The sequence below is a fragment of the Exserohilum turcica genome (assembly GCF_000359705.1).
Source record: "Exserohilum turcica Et28A unplaced genomic scaffold SETTUscaffold_1, whole genome shotgun sequence".
NCBI lineage: Eukaryota > Fungi > Ascomycota > Dothideomycetes > Pleosporales > Pleosporaceae > Exserohilum > Exserohilum turcicum.
The window spans coordinates 3396089-3408647 of NW_007359914.1; the positions used below are offsets into that span (position 1 = coordinate 3396089).

General features: G+C 55.0%; 5 protein-coding genes across 5 annotated transcripts; 3 read left to right on the top strand and 2 right to left on the bottom strand.

The window, feature by feature from the left end:
- Nucleotides 1–1030: 1030 nt before the first annotated feature.
- Nucleotides 1031–2708, top strand: SETTUDRAFT_153137 (uncharacterized protein; the record flags this gene model as incomplete). Its single annotated transcript, XM_008022883.1, has 5 exons — nucleotides 1031–1424; nucleotides 1478–1658; nucleotides 1863–1968; nucleotides 2001–2345; nucleotides 2394–2708. 5 exons carry the CDS (start codon nucleotides 1031–1033, stop codon nucleotides 2706–2708), a joined length of 1341 nt encoding a protein of 446 aa, XP_008021074.1.
- Nucleotides 2709–3555: 847 nt separating this feature from the next.
- Nucleotides 3556–6133, bottom strand: SETTUDRAFT_134260 (uncharacterized protein). The gene is made up of 5 exons (XM_008022884.1): nucleotides 5976–6133; nucleotides 5293–5925; nucleotides 4519–5217; nucleotides 4135–4471; nucleotides 3556–4036 (listed from the first exon to the last, which is right to left on the bottom strand). The coding sequence occupies exons 2-5, from the start codon at nucleotides 5645–5647 to the stop codon at nucleotides 3772–3774; spliced, it is 1656 nt and encodes a 551-aa protein (XP_008021075.1). The 5' UTR covers nucleotides 5648–5925; nucleotides 5976–6133; the 3' UTR covers nucleotides 3556–3771.
- Nucleotides 6134–6391: 258 nt separating this feature from the next.
- Nucleotides 6392–7847, top strand: SETTUDRAFT_18817 (uncharacterized protein; the record flags this gene model as incomplete). Its single annotated transcript, XM_008021944.1, has 3 exons — nucleotides 6392–6422; nucleotides 6473–6938; nucleotides 6986–7847. The coding sequence occupies 3 exons, from the start codon at nucleotides 6392–6394 to the stop codon at nucleotides 7845–7847; spliced, it is 1359 nt and encodes a 452-aa protein (XP_008020135.1).
- Nucleotides 7848–7898: 51 nt separating this feature from the next.
- On the bottom strand, nucleotides 7899–9010 carry SETTUDRAFT_86942 (uncharacterized protein; the record flags this gene model as incomplete). The annotated part of the gene is made up of 2 exons (XM_008022302.1): nucleotides 7899–8707; nucleotides 8758–9010. 2 exons carry the CDS (start codon nucleotides 9008–9010, stop codon nucleotides 7899–7901), a joined length of 1062 nt encoding a protein of 353 aa, XP_008020493.1.
- A 296-nt stretch (nucleotides 9011–9306) lies between these two features.
- Nucleotides 9307–12411, top strand: SETTUDRAFT_40991 (uncharacterized protein). The gene is made up of 4 exons (XM_008022113.1): nucleotides 9307–9583; nucleotides 9641–9734; nucleotides 9787–11205; nucleotides 11262–12411. The coding sequence occupies exons 1-4, from the start codon at nucleotides 9339–9341 to the stop codon at nucleotides 12315–12317; spliced, it is 2814 nt and encodes a 937-aa protein (XP_008020304.1). The 5' UTR covers nucleotides 9307–9338; the 3' UTR covers nucleotides 12318–12411.
- The last annotated feature ends 148 nt before the right edge of the window (nucleotides 12412–12559 follow it).

The following is a 12559-nucleotide window of genomic DNA, read 5'->3' on the forward strand; positions in this document are numbered from 1 at the left end:
CGGGGGCGCCAGAAGCCGCAGAGAGGCCCTGCGCGGGGCCTCGGGGTGCTCGGGGTGCTCGGGGTGCTCGGCGCAAACTGGCACGTTGCCAAAGTGTGTTTCTGCCCTCGCGCTCCTGTAATGAATGTATAGCAAGTAGACGGGCCGGCTGGCGTCGCTGCTCGCACGAGGCTCACGCCCCCCCGCCGCCGCGTCCCAGTATACACGCCCCAAAGTTTGGTTAAAGCCAAAGGTAGAGTCAGGGCCAGCGTCTCGTCTCGTCGTGCATCCATCCAAGCCTGAGATTGCGCTGCCTGGCCCCGGCCCAATAATCTCGTCTGCTGCTGCTTCTGGCATTAACTTTGCCGCGTGCATCGCCCTCGCCGACCGCCGTATCCTGTCGACAGATTGTTATTTGTAACCCACACACGCCCGTCTGCCGCTACACCCAACCTCACACGTCTGCACGGGGGTCCGCCCATGCACACACACACGCCCTGTTCTGTGCATCGGAAACGCCGTCCAACGGCTTCCGTTTCCGTACGCTGGCCAAGGCGTGATAGGATCTCGTCGGCGTCCCTGTCCATGTGGAGGCGCCGCACAGCCATCCATACACATAGTGAGGTGTGCTACTGACGTACATGCGCCACGTGACCTCACGTGACCCGCCAGACGTCATCCTCGAGACATCATCCCAAACTACTGTACACCGTCACGGACACGGCCTTTGGGCGCCAGCGGTTCACTAGACCAGCTAACCTGCTCGATGCCTCCTCAACAAAGCCCGCTATGGCGCCTCAACCCGCACTGCGCCCGTCTATGAGGGAACAAACGTCTGGAGAATGAGGGGGCGCTGTGGGGGCTGCAGCGCTGTCGCCGCTGTGACTCGTCCACTTGCCGCCTTCCTCATTGTCGCGTGGCGACCCCAAGCACCCAACAAGCCACCAGCTTGTGATGCCTCCCACTCCCACTCCCACTCCCACCATGTCTCCACGTCCTCGTTGCCAGCCTCCACTCCCGCTCCTCTATCGCAATTGCTGCGTGACCCACCATGAGCCAGCCCTCGCCCCCAACCCTGCTCCAAGACGATGATAAATCCGCCCCCCAACTTCACGGCCGCGAGCGCGTAGCTGCTTCCTCTCTTAAGCCCGGCGATAAAGCCCAAGACACACTAACCGTCGTTCGCGGGGCCATCCGTGTGCCGTCCCCAAACCTCTCTCTCGTATCCATAGACGATGCTGCACGACTTGGCCGAACCCCAGACTATGTTCCTCTGTATCATGGGAGACATGCTTCTCGCTCGCCTGCTCCCCCGCGCACCCTGAAAAGCAAGATACAAGCCTCATGGACAGCCAACAAGGGCCTAGCTCTCGTTTTGATGGCGCAGTTCTTTGGCACGCTGATGAATGTCACGACGCGGATGCTGGAAGTACAAGGCAATCATGGTAAAAGGCGCTTTCTAGAAGCAATGTCGCTATATTGACTCATCGTCCCATAGGCAAAGGCTACCATCCATTCCACATCTTGTTCGCCAGGATGATCTTGACTGTCATTTGTGCGTCCACGTACATGTGGTACAAAAAGACGGAGCATTTTCCCTTTGGCATGAAGGAAGTGCGTTCACTGCTGATAGCCCGAGGCTTGACTGGCTTCTTTGGTGTTTTCGGAATGTACTGTAAGTGATGCGCTCTGCTCGTGGGCCGTACATGTGTTCAGTGGCTTGCTCAACGTCTACGGCTGTTCTGATAGCCTTGGTTGGTTACTGTGCACTTGTACGGTACCTCCCCCGGGCCTATCCACACTTCGCCATGCTGACTTGTCACGGATTCTCTGCTGTACCTCCCTCTCTCGGATGCAACCGTCATTACGTTCCTCGCTCCTAGTCTTGCATGCTGGGCGTGCTCCTACCTCATCAATGAACCATTCACACGTATGGAGCAGATTGCAGCCTACGTCTCGCTCTTTGGCGTTGTCCTCATCGCCCGGCCCGTCTCCCTTTTTGCTGCTCTTCTCATACAGAGACCGTGCCTCCTGCGAGTGCCGACTCAGACCTGGTTCTATCGAATATGACCACTCCCGCTTCCGACCGTCTTGCTGCCGATTACGATTCTGTAACACCCACACAACGAGCAATGGCAGTAGGGATAGCCATGATTGGCGTACTTGGAGCTACTGGCGCCTATACAACTATTCGCTGGATTGGGAAACGGGCACATCCACTCATCTCGGTGAATTATTTTGCCGTCTGGTGTACCATTGTCAGCACCGTCGCCATGGCTACCATGCCAGGAGTCGGTTTCCTACTTCCCAACAGTTTCAAAGACTGGTGCTATCTGGTATTCCTGGGCATGTGTGGCTTTACAACCGTGAGTAGTAATAGTCTTGGCCCGTGTCATTTGACTAACTTCAATCAGCAATTCCTTCTAGCTGCGGGGCTACAATATGAAAAGTCGTCTCGTGCCACCAACATGCTGTACATGCAGATGTTGTTCGCGCTTGCATTTGACAAGCTAGTTTGGGGCATGACTCCTGGTGCGCTGTCTATTGTCGGTTCATCCCTTATCCTCGGCTCTGCCATTTACGTTGCAATGCACAAGGAAGACCCGAACAAAGTTGCGCCGAGCGAAGGCGGACACGCAGAGGAAGAAGTGGGACTTGTATCCACAGCTTATGGCTATGACCAAAGTAACCAGGAAGATGCATTTGTACCCATGAGGTCGTTGAGGTGACGGCGTGAACAAACTAGCTAGACAGTCGCCGCGCTAGCCAATTGCGCCACGGAGGATTTGTTGCAAAAAAGCCGAGTTTAGTTTAAATATGTACATGGTGCCATATTGTGGGTGAGAGATGGACGGGGTGATTGCCAGAGGATTCCCCTCTCCCCCCCCCCTGCCCCCATCAAAATGCGCCGGTGGTGGAGACAGGTCTTGAGATACGAATCAGAATGGTGCAGGGAATAAAAGCGGGGTTCATCGTTTCGGAGGTTAATGATTCAAGAGAGTGACTGCTTATTGCAGATTACGGCTTTACTCCAGGATCATGACTTGGGTTGTAATTGCGGTGTTTTTTCCTCTCTCTCTCTCTCTCTCGCTTTCTTGCTCATGTGCTTATCAGTCCGGATGTTTGCGTCTCCGGTTTGATGTACATGGCTAATGGTACATTGTCTAGTCGTAAAAAGGCATGAGTATCTGACTGTTACCGAATTACCCATCAAGTAGCTCATCAGGAGGTTGAAAGTTCGAGCCTTTCCGGGGGAGTTGGGTTTTTTTTCGATCTTTTTTTTTGGCATAATTCATGTAAATGAAGTACAGTGAAGAATCCTAGCATCACACGTCAGGGTTGGTAGACTTTTTGTTTCTTGATGCGACACTAGAACTTGGAGTCACTGCACCAAGTACTCTGGAACTGCTTTTTACGCGGTGCGAAGGCTTGGGGAAATTTACGTTGGTTGTTGAGTAGCATATGCACGATTGCTGCATCGCACTTTAAATATTACCATCTCAGAGTAACTACAGAAAAGACGCTTTTTACTGTCAAACAGATAAAAAGAACTCATTCTAGAATCGCTTGGCTAGAGATCATGTACACTGCAACACTTTTACTCTCATGTCCTGTCAACTAGTTTTCTCATCGCTAAGCTTGGGAAAATTGACTCTCTTAGAGAATAGCAGAAGCGCAATTACTAAATGAGACATGAATATATAACATGTCAAGACAACTACAAAAAAAAGGACGTTATCAATTACTCTGTTGTCCTACCAAACCAAGTATTCCCCCCCCCCCGCAAAACAGCTAGATTCTCGACTTCTGTATGCTCGAAAACCTCAGGCGTCCATCTTCAATCTTGAGCACATGCACGGCAACCCGGGTGCGCAGCGGCTCTTCACCCGGCAGATTCATAGGCGCCGAGAAGCCTGCGACGTGCGCGACTGCGCTGTCGCATCGCGGACATGTCCAGTGGCCTTGCTGCTGCGCGCTCGCTTCTGCCCCTTCGCCCTTTTTTTGCGCGAGCTGCTTGATGCACATGTTGCAGAATTGATGGTTGCAGGGGCGGACACTGGAGTTTCTGTATCAACATCCATGCACGATTGGATGGAGAGAAAAAAAAAGGGGGGGGGGAGAATGGGATAGGTAGGGAGATAAGAGAGTACTTACATGCAATCGCACAAGCGCACCTCACACGTCGAGCACATTTTGGGCTTTGCAGGATCGAATTCAGGGTCCGTGGTGATACCGACTTGCTGGTCCATGTGGCTGACGCTCTTGACGTTATCAAAGTCGCCGCCGTCGAGGCGCTCGTCGATTTTTTCGTCGACGACGTAGAACTCGCCGCCCGCCTCGACGTATTCACTGACGTCGATGGGCGGCGGCCGTGGCACAATATGCGTTACTTTTTCGAAGCTGTCTGGGTCCAGCATGTGCACGTTGAGGATGCGGGCTGCGGCGTGGTTCCAGGTCGAGGCTGGATACGGGTCTTTGTATATGTCTTGGACTGTACTATTTGTTAGTCAAGTGAAGTCAGGGGAAGGGTAGATGTACTCAGTTTGCCGCCGGCAGCCAAGCCCATGGCCTTGATATCTTTTGTTTCGAATTCTGCCTTTTCGTCAGTGTTGGTGCTTTCTTCGGCCTCCCTGGTTTGTTCTTCAGTTTCGTACGACTCATCCGGCGCCTGTGCTTGGCCAGCCATGATCTGGTCCATTGATGACCTTTCCGGTGAAGAGCATCTATAATGTTCTAGAGCCGGAGGTGCAACCCCAAATCTCACCGCTCCGCTGTCTCCATATCCATCTCCGTCGGAGAAAAGGTTTGCGGATTTAAGGTAGTCTGAAAACGTCGCCCCCGAACTATCCCGAATCGGGGCCATGCCAACAGGCTTGCTGGAAGTCGGCAGTCTGCGATAGATCGCATCCAGTACTACGACGTCTTCAGACGTGCTTTTCTCATCTGTTTCTCCTGTCTTGGACATGACAAAATCTCGCACGCGAAACGGCTCGTGGTAAGCCTCGTCGGTTGGATACGATCTCAGGACATCCCCGACTTTGTAGCCGAGTTCCTCAGGGGTATCCGATTCATCCAGGTCGTCGATTAAGCTTCGGTAAGGGCCTAGAGTGATGTACTTCTGCTTCGCGTCAGACCAGAAGCGCAGGTCTGGAAGCATCTCTGGGGTAATTTCAATCTGCAGCCCCCCGTGCTTTTCTTCAGACGTCTTTTGACCTTCGACTGTGTATCCGGAGCCCACTATGGCCAGCGTTAGTATCAGCCATGAAGTAGTGTGATGATACAAATGATCATTAGAGAATGTTTGGTACTTACATGGCATAGCGACGAACTGACGCACAACACCAGGTGCTACACAAATGCCATCCAGCCAGTCCTGGCCAGGAACAACAATGTAGTCTTGAGCGTCGACTCCATCTTGTGTCTCCGGACCTTCTTTCATTTGCCGTCCACTAACGGCATTCACATGGCCCATGAAGACACGCACGGCATACTTGTATCGGCCTTGTTCAAAGTTGACCCACATGGCCTCTCTCTGCCACATGGGAAAGAAAACGCCTCCTGCATCTTTCATGCGACTCGGCAGACGTTCCGAGTATGCGTTGACGCTGTAGAGCTCGAACTGGCCTAGTGAACCAGGCAGCTGGTGGAGCTTGTTATCGTCGGGCATCCTGATTGTGCGTTCAAAAGATATGCGAAATCCATGCTTGTTCTCCAGCCAGTGCTGAGAAGATTCCGATGCATCGATGTTGAACTCGAGAGCATTGGGATGATGTGTATTTGCGTGTGACTTGAGTGTTTCATTGATTCTGATGGTGGTAGGAGTGGACGCCTCGTCTTCTGCCACTACGCGGACTTCGTCGTGTTCTCTCACCAGTTGTGTAGACCTGTACGGGTCGAATCTGACATCGCCGTTTTTCAGACTCGAAGGCGTCTGAAAACCGTAGTCTACTCACGGTTAAGACGACACATGATGGCGGTGTAGTAAACTAGATTACCTTGGATTCTTTTCCATAGTGCGTCCAAAGGCTCGTATTCACCAAAGGTTGTGGAGACTTTGAAGAGTCCAGAGTCCTCATCAACCGTCGCCTGCCAGCCGTCTTGTTCGACATCTTTGGCCTTTTGCAGGCCTTGGATAACTACAGTGCACAAATTTGTGGGTTTACTTGGTGCCATGGCGGAGGCCATGAGAATGTCAAGGTACGCAATAGCAAGAGGAATACTGAAGGGTTTATAAGCTTCGGGTGGAGGGGGCGAAGCCTGCTAGGCTGAAGATTAGTTTCAGCTCTCTTGATTGCCGGCCTCCCTTTTGAAGCGGGGTCGTACCAGCCGCATATGTGCGCCTAGATTCTTACTTTTCAGCCTTGTCAGCTGTTCTTCCCTCCTCAAGCTCTCGCCTCTCAGTAGAAAAAAAATGTCGTTTGGTTTTTCGGTTGGCGATATAAGTAGGTGGGCAGATTGCATTGTACGAGGACAGAGCGCTAACCTGGGCAAGTTCTCCTCGGCCAGATAGCGTACAGGCTTTACTCAAGCATCACCTCTGGAAGGGAAGCAGCATCGCGCGACCTGGAAGAACTAAGAGATGTACTCTTCAGTTTAAACTGCTCCTTGGCGCATCTCAAAGATGTTTCCAAGAATGTACTGGATCAGCCAGGGCTCCAATACGGAGGGCCCGGATTCAAAGATAACCTGGATTTGATGATAAGCTCATGTGCGACGACTCTGCAAGAGCTAGAGTCAGTGACAGAGAAGTACCTTTCATCTGAGAAACTGGCTACAGAACTAGCAAAACCGAGCAAAGGCAAGACAAAGATGCACGCGCTAGAAAACATGAAGAAAAGCATGCACATCAACTGGCGGAGGATACGATGGGACTATGAGAAGCATTCGTTGCAGCAGTATCGTGAGAAGCTCAAATCGCACACGGATGCGATCAATCTCATACTGACTTCTGCAATCCTGTGTGTACCCCTACCATCAAGTCAATCCGAGACTGATTTATTTCCAGGGCGACTTCAGTGGTTGCAGACGACGATAGCAAGAAAAGCCACGAGAAGACGCACGCGATGTTGGACGAAGTGTTGAAAAGGCCACAAGCAGACGATGCACTACAAACCGTGCTGGAAGAAATACGTAAGAATTTCCCACCACCAGGTCCTGCTGCACAAGCGACACCCAACGTGTTGCGCCGAGGGATGCCGTCAAATACGTTCATCGCTGCGTATTCCGTAAGCACACCACTGTCGATTGGTAAACTTGGTACTGCGGCGGACGGCCCAGTGCCATCAGTCCGTATGAATGCGAGCATACCAATACCGTCCACATCCAATAGAGAACTCCCGGAGAAAGTGAACCTCGAAAATGGAACCTCAGACAAATCGCTTTCTGAACTCAACGCCAGGCGCCGTGCTTTTGGTGCAAAGGAGTATGAGGCTTTCATGAAGCGTCACGCACCGCCGAAAAAGGTGTCGAAGCCGTCTTTCTTGACAGCTGCCACGCCAAACATCAAGGAGCTCCACGAATGCATACCGTACCTTTTCGGAGGCCAGCCCGAGGGCAAGCAGCAAACGGAGGAGCTGAAGAGCGAAATTCGACAATGGTCCCTGGGCTTCTCTCTTCTGGTGAAACACGAAGTGCTTAGCGCAAATTCTGATGCTGGGCTTTTAGAGATTTTGAGGACACTGAACGAGACTGTGGAGGATAGTAGCCAGAGAGTGCGGCAACTGTTTTATGAGATTTCAGATTTAGTGGGGTTGCCGGCTGCTTTGGATCGGGTCCTAGCAGCATCGAAGAGTGTCAGGGTGAAGAAGGAGATTGAGGACTTTCAGGACACCAAAGACGACTGGCAGGATCATGTGAGGGGCAATTGAACGTAGCTGATGTAACGGCTAGCCGTTTATTGACAGTTTGCAAGCGCAGGGCTATCCCGGCGCTTGTCCCTGGGCTAGTATGCGAACCAATTTTGCATTTCCGTGACCTTGCTTGTTTCCCTCGTACGTGCTTTTCGCCAGGATGCCTATTCTTCCGCAGGCTGGCCGGAACCAGGGCTCCTTGCCGTTGGGCCCTACAAAAAAACCAGCCCTGTGACCAGACGAATCGGCGATATCAGCATCAATGACGGTGTGAAGTATGAGGCGGTCACCACTCGGCAATATACACCATGGATCGCCAAATGCCCGTTGCTTGGCAAGAATGTCTTGCAGCGTATCCGTCTCCAAATCGACGAAGCGGTCACGCTTGGTGATTTTGGGCGCGTGATCCGTGGGGTAGTTGGAGTGGGCGTACCATCCAGCATCCTGGAGCGGAGGCACGAATGTGCGTGACTTGACGACGTCGACGAGCATTTGTGCGCCCACGTGCGCCAGCTGCTCCTCTAGCTGCCGTGACGTGGTGCCTGGGGCGATGGGGATACCTGGTGGCGGGGTTTGAGCGAGGACAATGCCCTGGTCAAAATGCCGTGGGTGCAGCGTCTGGACGGAGACACCCGTGTGCTTTCGCCTTTTGACCACGGCATGCTCAATTGGGGCGGGCCCACGCAAGTCCGGGAGGAGAGAGGGGTGGACATTGAGGCCGCCATAGTGCGCATGGCCGAGAATGCGAGGCGGAACCAGGAGGCCAAACGACACGGCAATGACGAGGTCTACCGGGGCCGGGGGCGACCAGCCGGTGAAGGTGTCGACAGCAGAGGTCGCGAGGCTGAGCTCGTGGGCCGCCACCTGCTCGATGGGAACTGTCTTGGGTCAACGGGGGCGTCTGGGGAACGCGAGCAGGCGCATGTACCTGGCCGCAACGTCTTCAGCCCTCGCCCGGTGGGCTTGGCCGGGCGGTGGAGCACATGGATGCTGTCAATAAGCCGGGGCACGCCATGCTGGACATGCACCAGGGCGCGCAGTGACGCGATGCTGAAGGCGTCGGAGCCGCAGAACAGGATGCGCAGCGGGCGAGCATCCGCAGCGGGCGTGGTCGCGGCCGTGTAATGGCGCCGCCATGGAGACAGCAGAGGGCGAGCAAGGCCTGGCAGCCGCCGCAGCATGGTTTGGAGGTGAGGATGGCCAGCGGGAAGTGCCGCGCCCTGCGAGATGCTGATGGCGACGTTGCGATCGCGATTGTCGTGGGGCATCTTTCCACCACGACGGCGAGCGGCCACATGCTTGGCTGTTTCGGCGCCATATCGCCATGGGCCGGCTACAAATAAGTAGTGTCGGGCGGCCGCTGCTGGGCGCGTGGTGGCTGGCAAGGCGCTGATGCAGATGGGCAGACTGCACGTCGTCTCTACATTATCTACGCACGTGTGACGCAACACGTCCTCTCTCCCCAACCGGCCCACGCGCCTCGCGACCGCGCACACGGGCGCAGTACGAATGTCGTCCACCGCCATCCCCAAGGTCGTGCCGGCGCAGCTGTCCTTTCTGGCCATCTACAATCCCTCGCTGGGCCCCTCGGACGACACCTTCGACCAGCAGATTGTCTTCTACTACTCCAAGGCCGCACGGACACGCTCCCGCCTCAGGCATGGCGACACGGAGCGCGAGAAAGAGCTGCGCGAGCAGGAGAACGAGAAGCTGCGTCAGGTCGGCCTAGCACAGGGCATGGTGGGTTTTGCAAAGTAGGGCGCTCGAACAAAGGCACCGCTGTCGACGCCTTGGCGCTAATCCACCCACAGGAGTTTCTCCAAAGGCGAGGCGGTCGATTCGGTCGAGACGGACAAGTCGCGCATTGTCCTTCACCAGCTCGAGGACGGGTGGTGGATGCTGGCCGTATGTCTGTCCCTGTGCATGCTGCGGCGCCCGCCGACTAACACGGCCGCAGTCGATTGACCTCACCCAACTGCCCACCACTGGCCCGTGGCGAAAGGACTCCGGCACCGATACCCTGGAGCCCGCCATCGAGTACTCGTCGCGCGAGGTCAGCCCGCCGGCGCTCCTCATCCAGCAGCTCGTCCGCGCCCAGTCCATCTTCCTGCTCCACCATGGCCTGCCACTCGAGGGCATGTTTGCCAAGCACGGCCGCACAAAGTTCTGCAGCATACTTGACAAGTACTGGTCTCGCTTCGCCGCCAACTGGGATGTCCTTCTCCACGGAAGCCCTGCGGTAGACATCTATGGCGGCATGAAGCTGGCGGCAGGCGGAGAGCTGGGCATGGGGGTTGGCGAAGAGGAATGGGGTAGCAGCGAGCGCGATGTCCTGGAAGACTTTGCCCGCAGGACACCGGGCCTCGTCGATGTCATGGTGTCGCGCTTCGGCGAGGCATCCCAACTGCAACACGCCAAAACGTCCACAGACCCGAAGACGCTCGAGTTTTCTGAGCTCGACCCCTGGGTCGGGGCCGGGAGGCACGTTCAAGCTGCAGACGGTGTCGTCTTCTCGGGTCTTGGGGCGGTAAGCCGAAAGTCACTGCGAGATTTGTCGCACTGGGTGGAAAGCATCTACTGCTACGGCGAGTATGCGTATGGTGTGCGTGACAATCCCACGTCGGATAGGAAAAGACGGAAGAGGAGAATCGTGAAGTCAGTATCTGAAGTAGAGGAATCCGCACCAGAGCCACCTCGCCCTGCAAGAAGTGAAAGGCCGCGCCTTACAACGTCAAGCCAGAATTCGGCACTGCCCCTGGGCATCCCTCCACCCATAGTCAAGGCAGTCGAGAGCTCTCTTGATAAAGCTGCGGCTGCTGTCGACAATAAGAAACCTGGACAGGACTCACCAGCAACCGAGTCCAGGTCAATGTTGGCGTCTCTGGGTGACACTGAGACGTGGACAAAATACATGACGCTTGGTTATGGCACAGCATGGGGTGGAAAGAAGACAACCGAGAGCCCTCAGGAGGCTGCTCCAGCATCAGAGCCCACACCAGCGCCTGCACCGGCGCCAGCTCCTGCACGACAACGAAGTCCGTCGCCAGAAGCCATGCGTTACGTTGAGCCAACGCCAGACGTGGACCACGCAGAAGAGAGGATGAAGTTACAAATCCGACTGGAAAACGACGGCTATTTTCTAGTGGGGCTCAAGGGAGACATGAAGGACTTGAATTTCGACGACGAAAACGACGAGGGCGATTGGAACAACCGCATACCACTGCGAACCATACACGTCGAGGTTGAGAACGAAGACGCCTCGTCGAGGACTTCGCCTGGCGCGGATTCCGACGAGACTCCACCATACGAAAAGATGATGAACATACCGTCCACAGCCACAAGCACACTATCCCGGTTGAGGCCTGTGGTCTACATTGTAAGTTGAAGCGTGTTCTTCCCACACATGGAACAGCACTCTAACCACGCCGACAGCACCGCCCCTTCATCTACACATTTCTCTTCCGGCACCGCACACACTCGCTAGGCGTGGCATCCTTCTACCGCGACATCCACAACTTCTTCTCCCCGCTGCACCGCTCCCTCGACAAATCCACATCCCCCACAAACGTCGCCGCGCGTCTCCAAGCAGTCTCATCACACTACACGACCGAAGCATCCCCAGGCGGTTCGGGCCCCCACGCCGGCCCAAACACACAGCCCATCTACGACCTCGTCTTCGACCCCCGCACCTACACGGTGCACTCGAGCGTGCCCAACATCCCCGACCCGGGCACGCTCCTCGCCGAAGGCCTCAGTCCCAGCCCCAGCTCCGGCGCCACGGCCCCCGGCTGGACGCGCATCGAAGCCCTCAACGTGCACTCGCAGATCCTGGCTACCATTGCCTCGACACGGCGCAACCTCACCGAGATTGAGCGCACATGCAAGACGTCGCGTGCGTGGTGGGTCGTCTGGATGCGGCTGCCGCCTTCGCATGTCGACGTCGATGACACTGCATTATTACAGCAGCAGCAGCGGCAACGGAGACGCGAACAACAAGACCTAGAACGCGAACAACAGCAAAATCAACAACAACATCAACATCAATATCAAAATGAAGATGAAGACGACGCAGAATCCCACACCTCAACTCTAAAAGAAGGCTCCTCGGCTACAACCGGAGCCTCGTCCTCCGCCCCATTCAACACAAAGGACCTCCGAGAAGCATTTCTCGTCCGCCGCGCTCGCGACGCCGCATCCGGACATGCTGCGCACGGGAGCGTGCGTGGCGCTAGTACAAGTAGTAATGGCAGGGGCTTTGTAAGCGGCATGTGGAATGGTTTGGGGCTTGGAGGTGGCAACGGTGGCAGTGGCGGTGGCAGTGGCGGTAGCGGTGGTGGCAGTGGCAGTGGTGGTAATGGTGTTACTGAGAGTGCGCAGAGTCAGCGGATGGGAGGCGCTGTGGCCGGGTGGGGTCCTAAAGGGTTGGCAGAGGGTATTGGGATTGATGCGAGGAGGTATGTTGAGGAGTTGTTGAGTTTGAATCGATAGATAAATACATGGATGGAGCGTTGTGAGTAAGTAGTAGTTGGGCACATACTGGAAAAAGAAGAAGAAGAAGAATAAAATAGTAATAAAATAGTAATACCATGCAAAGTTTCAGCAAAAACATCTTGTCCCCTTTGATGCATTCATTGAGCAAAGACCAGTCAGTCATTTCAGTCAGTCATGCAAATGAAGAGTTGTGGTTGAGCCCCGCCGTCATCTATTTATGCATTTCTTTTCTCCCCCGT

Coding starts and splice junctions, on each gene's coding strand:
- SETTUDRAFT_134260 (XM_008022884.1), bottom strand. CDS start 5,647: ATGCCCGACGATAACAAGCTCCACCAGCTGCCTGGTTCACTAGGCCAG. Junction 5,218..5,292: donor TCAGTTCGTCGCTATGCCAT/GTAAGTACCAAA, acceptor CGCTGGCCATAG/TGGGCTCCGGATACACAGTC. Junction 4,472..4,518: donor GGCTGCCGGCGGCAAACTGA/GTACATCTACCC, acceptor CAAATAGTACAG/TCCAAGACATATACAAAGAC.
- SETTUDRAFT_40991 (XM_008022113.1), top strand. CDS start 9,339: ATGTCGTCCACCGCCATCCCCAAGGTCGTGCCGGCGCAGCTGTCCTTT. Junction 9,735..9,786: donor ACGGGTGGTGGATGCTGGCC/GTATGTCTGTCC, acceptor ACACGGCCGCAG/TCGATTGACCTCACCCAACT. Junction 11,206..11,261: donor TGAGGCCTGTGGTCTACATT/GTAAGTTGAAGC, acceptor CCACGCCGACAG/CACCGCCCCTTCATCTACAC.